The sequence below is a fragment of the Littorina saxatilis genome, linkage group LG3, assembly GCF_037325665.1.
Source record: "Littorina saxatilis isolate snail1 linkage group LG3, US_GU_Lsax_2.0, whole genome shotgun sequence".
Lineage (NCBI taxonomy): Eukaryota > Metazoa > Mollusca > Gastropoda > Littorinimorpha > Littorinidae > Littorina > Littorina saxatilis.
The window spans coordinates 13,812,108-13,820,215 of NC_090247.1; the positions used below are offsets into that span (position 1 = coordinate 13,812,108).

Here is an 8,108-nt window from a genome sequence, read left to right on the forward strand (position 1 = left end):
AGCTCTTGTGCTTTGTATGTTAACTGTGCATGAACAAAAAGTTAATGCTGACGAATCCGACCCTGTTCGTATTATCAGTTGATAGCCGACGAGTTGTAAGTGAAAGTACACAATGGCGGAACAGCGAGAGAAGGTGGCAGTCATTGGAAGGTGACAAATGTTCATTAATTAATGTTTTTATTCGATTAAATCCTTATGTTATTTGAAGACCGGTACGCGCGTTGTGAACATGTTTTCTGTTTCGATCGTCCTCCAGGTATTTTTAGACAAACCGTGTTTTGCATGGCGTACGGAATTCAAGTAACTCAATCATAATTGTGAGACACATGCATTTGAATGTGCACCTGCTTTCTGCTGTGATCGTCCCTCATGCCATTTCTGCTGATTCGTAATGTAGGTGTGTATGGTGCATATAATTTATAAGGCTTCAATGTTCTACCGTACATGACCAGGAGTGCATATTTAATAACACGTTATTTGCATTGCAGGTCAGGTCAGTGATGATAAAATAATCTGGTGCGCGGCTTGACATATGTGTCCTTTATCTCAACTACTTTATGCACACTGGTCTCTGTTTGGGAATGTTTATTCAGCTGTGGATGTGTCGGATATATCGTCAATCTCTGCCTGTATGTTTATCTCTCTGTCTCTGTCTCTGTGTCTCTGTCTCTCTCTGCGCGAACGTGTCTTTGTGTTAATTCATGTCCACAAACACATAATATGTGCGTGTTTTTACATTTAGTCAAGTTTTGACTAAATTTTTTAACGTAGAGGGGGGAATCGAGACGAGGGTGTGGTGTATGTGTGTGTGTGTGTGTGTGTGTAGAGAGAGATTCAGAGAAAACTACTGGACCGATCTTCATGAAACTTGACATGAGAAATCCTGAGTATAATATCTCCAGATGTTTTTCCATTTTTTTTTTATAAAGGTCTTTGATGACGTCGTATCCGGCTTTTCGTGAAAGTTGAGGCGGCACTGTCACGCTCTCATTTTTCAACCAAATTGGTTGAAATTTTGGTCAAGTAATCTTCGACGAAGCCCGGACTTTGGTATTGCATTTCAGCTTGAAAACTTAAAAATTAATGAATGAGTTTGCTCATTAAAGTTGTCATTAAAATCGATTTTTCGCAAACAGAGTTAAAATTGATTGCATCGTATTCTTCATCACATTCTGAATCTAAAAATAAATACATATGTCATGTTTACTCTTAAAATGTGATCACAATTAACGAAAATAGATTAATTAATCTTTCGATTAAAATTTAAGAAATCGATCCAAACATGATTTCATCTTATTCTTAACATTGTCTGATTCCAAAAACATATAGATATGATAAGTTGTACTCAAAACAAGCTCAGAAAGTTAACAAGAATACAGAAAAGCGCGCTTTCCTGCTTAGCACAATACGCTACCGCGCTAATCTGGCGTGTCAATATCACTACGTTTTGCACGTGGGAGGTGAGCGATTTCCTTCTCGCGGAGATTGACGAAGCTGTACTGTCTTCGTAAAAAAATACAGTGCGTTCAGTTTCATCCCGTGAGTTCGACAGCTTGACTAAATGAAGTAATTCCGCCTTACGCAACTTGTTTTTTTCCGTGTTTCTTCATTTAGATTTGTTGTCAATCAGTGTGTGAGTGTGTGTGTGTGTGTGTGTGTGTGTGTGTGTGTGTGTGTGTGTGTGTGTGTGTGTGTGCGCGTGTGCGTGCATGCGTGCGTGCGTGTATGTGTATGTGTGTGTGTTTGGGTGTATGTGCGTGTTTGGGTGTGTGTGTGTGTGTGTGCGTGTGTGTGTGTGTGTGTGTGTGTGTGTGTGTGTGAGTGTGTGTGTGTGTGCGTGCGTGCGTGCGTGCGTGCGTGCGTACGTGTATGGGTGTGTGTTTGGGTGTGTGTGCGTGTTTGGGTGTGTGTGCGTGCGTGTGTGTGTGTGTGTGTATGTGTGTGTGTGTGTGTGTGTGAGAGAGAGTGTGTGTGTGTGTGTGTGCGGGTGTGTGTGTGTGTGCGTGCGTGTGTGTGTGTGTGTGTGTGTGAGTGCGTGCGTACGTGTGTGTGTGAGTGTGTTTGTGTGTGTTTGTGTGTACATGCGTGCGTGCGTGCGTGCGTGTGTGTGTACGTGTGTGTGTGTGTGTGTGTGTGTGTGTGTGTTTGGGTGTGTGTGCGTGTGTGTGTGTGTGTGCTGTTATGCATAAAGAGGCAGATAATAGATTACAGATTAAAATCCAACTTAACACCTACATTAAGGAATATTCTTGTGCTAAACTTGTCACGGAAGTCCATGCTCGAATAAGAATAACCCCGAAATGACCCTGAAAGTATTGACCGTTAGGTTGTAACTTCAATAATAATTAGAAAACAATTGGTTACTTAATCTTATTGCTTGATTTTGCCCCATGCACTAGCGGCCAGATAGGCAAAAGCTGGGCCCTGCTCTTCTCCAGCGCAGGGTTTCAGGTTTGTCTCCATGACAACGACAGTGCGCAGCTTAGCAACGTCCTTGAAGACCTCAAAGGTCAGCTGATGACCTTGACCTCACAGGGGCTTTCCCGCGGTAAACTTGACCCAGAAGAACAACTGAAACATGTGACCTTGACCGACAACTTAGCTGAATGTGTGAAGGATGCTGGCGTTATAATGGTGAGTCCTTGAGCGTTTTTTGTCATCATATTAGTTTTCTTATTTTCTCGGCTGTGATCCGTCAAGAAGTTATGTTCCGTGGTTTCGTTGCTGGTATGGGAGTCACTGTCTTGCTGCTGACGGAATTGTCTCTCTCAAATGTTCGTGATAAATGGGACGCTAAAACAAACAATAGCTAACAAACCTTGAACACGATCTTGTGTTATCTGATGGTGTTTTCCAAATTTTTTAGGAGGCCGTTCCTGAGGTCATGGAGGTGAAGAAGAAAGTGTTTGAGCAGGTTGATGACGTCATGAAAGATGACGCCATTTTGTCCAGTTCCACGAGCTCCATGCTACCTTCTGTGCTGTCTGCGGACCTGAAGCACCGCCAGCAGTTTCTTGTAATGCATCCGGTGAGTTCTACATGTACACAGTGTCATTCCATACACCTTCGTGCTTGATGAGATACAACATCGATTGAACAATCCAAAACGTCTCTCCTTGACCCCCGCCTCCCCCCCCCCTCCCCCGTCCCCCCCCCCCCCCCCATGCAAAGAGAAATATTAGGCGTCAAAAACGAAACAAAGTGTAAGTAGACGTCAAAAATGCGAATAATTGGAATCACGGTGAAGATCTGTCACATCTTATGTACGTCTCCAAATAAAATGACAAAGGACGGAAATAAAGTTTGTCTCGGTGACGTATACCAGAAGAGGAAGAAGACTCGTAAGGTCACCGCCAGACTGTGCAAGTATCGGCATCGTATGTCATTAGGACAGCTGTTATTCTTGAGACAAAAAAACCCACATACTCCAAAAACACACTGTTTGTGAAATATTGCTTCGAAAAAGAGGGTGGGCGGGTAAAAAGTAATGCCATGTTGTTGAAAATCCTCCATTATTTTGGGTGGTGGTTAGATTCTACACATTTCCTTTCTTGAGTTGGAAAAAGAAGTGATCAGTAGTTTCGCACGAGACTAGCATTGTTAGCATTGCACCGTTTTTACATTTAGTCAAGTTTTGACTAAATGTTTTAACGTAGAGGGGGGAATCGAGACGAGGGTCGTGGTGTATGTGCGTGCGTGTGTGTGTGTGTGTGTGTGTGTGTGTGTGTGTGTGTGTGTGTGTGTGTGTGTGTGTGTGTGTCTGTCTGTGTAGAGCGATTCAGACTAAACTACTAGACCGATCTTTATGAAATTTGACAAGAGAGTTCCTAGGTATGATATCCCCAAACGTTGTTTTCATTTTTTTGATAAATGTCTTTGATGACGTCATATCCGGCTTTTCGTGAAAGTTGAGGCGGCACTGTCACGCTCTCATTTTTCAACCAAATTGGTTGAAATTTTGGTCAAGTAATCTTCGACGAAGCCCGGACTTCGGTTTTGCATTTCAGCTTGGTGGCTTAAAAATTAATTAATGACTTTGGTCATTAAAAATCTGAAAATTGTAAAAAATATATTTTTTTTATAAAACGATCCAAATTTACGTTTATCTTATTCTCCATCATTTTTTGATTCCAAAAACATATAAATATGTTATATTTGGATTACAAACAAGCTCTGAAAATTAAAAGTATAAAAATTATTATCAAAATTAAATTTTCCAAATCAATTCAAAAACACTTTCATCTTGTTCCTTGTCGGTTCCTGATTCCAAAAACATATAGATATGATATATTTGGATTAAAAACACGCTCAGAAAGTTAAAACGAAGAGAGGCACAGAAAAGCGTGCTATCCTTCTCAGCGCAACTACTACCCCGCTCTTCTTGTCAATTTCACTGCCTTTGCCATGAGCATGAGCGGTGGACTGACGATGCTACGAGTATACGGTCTTGCTGAAAAATTGCATTGCGTTCAGTTTCATTCTGTGAGTTCGACAGCTACTTGACTAAATGTTGTATTTTCGCCTTACGCGACTTGTTCTTCTATAGTTTCAAATCTGGTTTCCAAAAGCCATGGCACACCCTTTTCAATCTTATGAGCTGAAACAACGCATACTAGTTTTAAAAAGGCGGCTATAATTACTCAGCAGTAAATACATACCCCCCTCCCCCTTTATGACCTCCAAAACTCTGGTCTTAAAAAGCAGGAAGTCAAGAAATGGGGGTTAAAGTTACAGAGGTAATCTGAGAAAACAGGGTCTTAAGAAAAAGGGGGGAGCGTCCTAAAGTCGGGATGGGGATGGGCGGCTGTCTTAAAGGGAGGTTCTATTCCAGCAATACTTTCCCAGGTGAACCCTCCCTTTCACGTACGAGCTGTGGAGTTGGTGCCGGCTCCCTGGACTTCCGGTGACGTCATGCAGCGGTCACGTGCCCTGATGGTTCGTCTGGGACAGGCCCCTGTCGTCATGAAGAAAGAGATCGAGGGCTTTGTTCTCAACAGGATGCAGTTCGCCATCCTTGGGGAGAGTTGGCGTCTGCTAAAGGTGAGAAATGATGATGATGATGATGATGATGATGATGATGATGATGATGATGATGATGATGATGATGATGATGATGATGATGATGATGATGATGATGGAGGTGGTGGTGGTGGTGGTGGTTTTGATGATGATGCTGGTGATGTTGAACTCAAGAATCATCCCTGTTTTGTACACTACATAATTATGTGTTTATCATGGTGCGAATTCAATATTTTGTAAACCGGACATCATTGGAAGACACATGATAGTGAAAGCGGTAAAGCGTCCGACTATTCTACATGTATCTGGGTCACGTAATCTAAGCTTTTGCTTGGTTTTGTGTCACTACTTGTCATTCGTTTTACTACTGTATGATGACTTACTGTAGTTAAATTGTGTTTCATCTGCGGTCAATCCGTATAATGATGGCAGTGACTGTTGTGTGACGCAGGAGGGTGTGGTGGGTGTGGACGGGATCAACAAGGCCGTGTGGTCAGGGCTCGGACCTCGCTACGCCTTCCTCGGACCGTTCCAGGTCGGACACCTCAACGGCCCAGGTACAGTTCTCAGCAACATTTCTGAGACGTAGACGGCCATGTGCAGGCTCTATTTCACATACCGTACACGCTTAGGCATTCGACTGTAACGCTACTTTAAAATACATATGATATCTATCGACCCCCCCCCCCCCCCCCCCCCCAAATCGTCTTCGCTCATATTTTGATAATACTTTGTCTGTGCTATTTTCAGAGTGCGTTGAAACAAGTGTGACATAAAAAATACCACATTCAATTACCAAACCCTCGTTTATATGGTTCTTGGCATGTCATCATATTCAAAATTCTGTATTATAAAGTCAGTCCGGTAGATTTCTCTATTTTTGTCACACTTCTTTCAACACACTCTAAAAATACTACAGACAAAATATCACGGCTGTTCCTAGCTTGTGTTTTAGTGTAAGTTAAAAATAGCCCAGCAGAGGGAATAGTTTGGCAACCAACAGCTGCAGCCAGCACACCGTTAAGCTCGCTTGCCTCTTAAACCCAACAGCTTTTGAGCTATACATACTGGGAGATCGGCCTTCTCTGTGCAATATAGCACTGAGAGAGCTACTAGCTGCTGTGTTATCTCTGCAGTGAGGAAAGGATGGGTGCTAAAAATAGCCTGCAGCTAAAGTAGCAGAAATGAAGCACTGGGGATAGCTGTGAGCACCATGTATATAAGCGAAGTCGATTTTGGGGGTCAATCGCCATCGTGTGTTTTTAACCAGCACAGACCTTCCTTTGTGAACGATTCCGCTCACTATCTCAGATATGGCCATCCCTCCGCTTGGTCACATACACAAAATCAATCCACACCAAGAGGTCTTTAAAGGGGGGGTCCTCAGTACGCATCTTTTCTCTCCACAGGCATCAAGACGTACCTGGACAAGTACGGCCCCACCATTCTCCGCCTGCAGAGTTCCATGGGCCCGGCAGGCCTGATGGGAGGCGAGCTTGCAGAGGAGGTGGAGAGGGAGATGATCAAAGAGGTACCCCTCGACCGTCTGGCAGAGCGTCGTCGTTGGCGAGAGGTCCGCATCGCCCACCTGTCCAAGCTCAAGCGGGATATCGACCTGCAGGAGAAGAAGGAGATAGAGGAGGGGAAGCTGGAACCTCTTCCTTAACCTTCGCCCGTCCGGGTTATCGACTACACACGGAAGTCATCGTGGGACCGTGCGGGCCCATGCTTCTCATTTCCTTCTTTGAGAAACATGGGTCCGCACGGCCCCACGATGTTTGTAGTCTAAATATGATCTTTTTTTAAATTACTTCGCTGAAATTTTAGGATTTTAGAGTTTTGTATGTGCCTGGGGCATTCTTAAAATCTCATTAAACAATTCCAATTAGTTTAAGAGATATTTGCAATTAAACACCCTTTTGGGTCCACACAGACCCACGACCATCGGCGAAGGTTAAAGGCGGTCCTTAATTGAGCCCGAAGACTTCGCGAAGTCTTTTTACCGAAAACTCAGTGCGCTAGGGCTAAAGCTTCGTAAAGTATACTAGTACTTCGCGTAGTCGACTTCACTCAGCAAAGGACAAGCTTAAAGTCCAACATCGCGTGCGCGACAGATGTACCTCAGCCGTTTTCTTGTGCCTGTAATACATCCAGTGTCGCTGGCAACGCTAAGGGGTTTGCATGTTTTGAACTGAGATCTTGAATAAAAAGAGAGTGGGATATTCAATAAATTTGTTCATAAAATTCAAAATAATTGCCTGGAAAATTGTTACATGATTTAACTCTGTGGCCTTTTGCTAAAGCAAGACTGTGTCTCCTGGACTGAGACGGATCATCGGTTCGGCTTTAGGCGAAGAGTTGGCGAAGTCTTTTTACCGAACATTCAGTGCCAAAGGAAAAGCCGGCCTCGTGTAGCGAGCTCCGTGGAGCGGGCCGGGTACTCTTTGCAAAGTCGACTTCACCGCGTTAATGTCAGGCTTTAACCAATTCAGGACGGCATCTGCAAATTGTATGTTTGAAAATAGAATCAGATGTCAAATAGGGTCTATACTTTTTCGGTAATATTGCTTCATTTAGGATGACGGTTGCTGTTAGGCTTCTAGTGAATTCAGACTGGATATAAAAAAAATATATATTTAAAAAAAAAGTAAAACATGTACCTCGATCTGGATTGAGGCTAGCTACAACAACAACATGTTTTCGTTTTGACACTACCACAGACAGCGATACAGCAGTGTTAAACCCTGTTTGGTTGTGTTTTGTTGTTGTAATCTAACATAAGACGAGGATCGAAGTTTCCACGCCCGCGCCACTCCTTACTTAAGAAAACCATTTTCTGGTGAATTCAGTTGAGCAAATGAAAACTAAAAGACATTCACTTATATACGTCTGAATAGTAAATAATGAAAAGAAAAGAAACGTTTTAGAGAATAAATTGTGTGCATGCGTATGACTGAATATGCGCGCGCCTCTACGTCGTGTGTGCGTGGAACGGCGGTGCATTGTTTGTATGCGTGTGTGTGTGTGTGTGTGTGTGTGTGTGTGTCTGTGTGTGTGTGTGCGTGTGTTTGTGTGTGTGTGTATACGTA

General features: G+C 43.2%; 1 protein-coding gene across 2 annotated transcripts; it reads left to right on the plus strand.

Moving 5' to 3' along the window:
* The first annotated feature begins 52 nt into the window (after positions 1 to 52).
* On the plus strand, positions 53 to 7,654 carry LOC138961678 (lambda-crystallin-like). 2 transcript variants are annotated; one of them, XM_070333349.1, is made up of 6 exons: positions 53 to 150; positions 2,400 to 2,634; positions 2,867 to 3,028; positions 4,846 to 5,040; positions 5,471 to 5,576; positions 6,429 to 7,654. In XM_070333349.1, the coding sequence occupies exons 1-6, from the start codon at positions 113 to 115 to the stop codon at positions 6,683 to 6,685; spliced, it is 993 nt and encodes a 330-aa protein (XP_070189450.1). In that variant the 5' UTR covers positions 53 to 112; the 3' UTR covers positions 6,686 to 7,654. The 2 variants fall into 2 exon arrangements, with proteins under 2 accessions (XP_070189450.1, XP_070189451.1); XM_070333350.1 differs by lacking the exon at positions 53 to 150 and adding an exon at positions 325 to 397.
* Positions 7,655 to 8,108: the final 454 nt, after the last annotated feature.

Bases quoted from the DNA above. Each gene is read 5' to 3' on its own strand.
- LOC138961678 (XM_070333349.1), top strand. From the start codon at position 113: ATGGCGGAACAGCGAGAGAAGGTGGCAGTCATTGGAAG. The intron at 151-2,399 runs GTGACAAATGTT...CCCATGCACTAG, and splicing joins AAGGTGGCAGTCATTGGAAG to CGGCCAGATAGGCAAAAGCT. The intron at 3,029-4,845 runs GTGAGTTCTACA...ATACTTTCCCAG, and splicing joins AGTTTCTTGTAATGCATCCG to GTGAACCCTCCCTTTCACGT.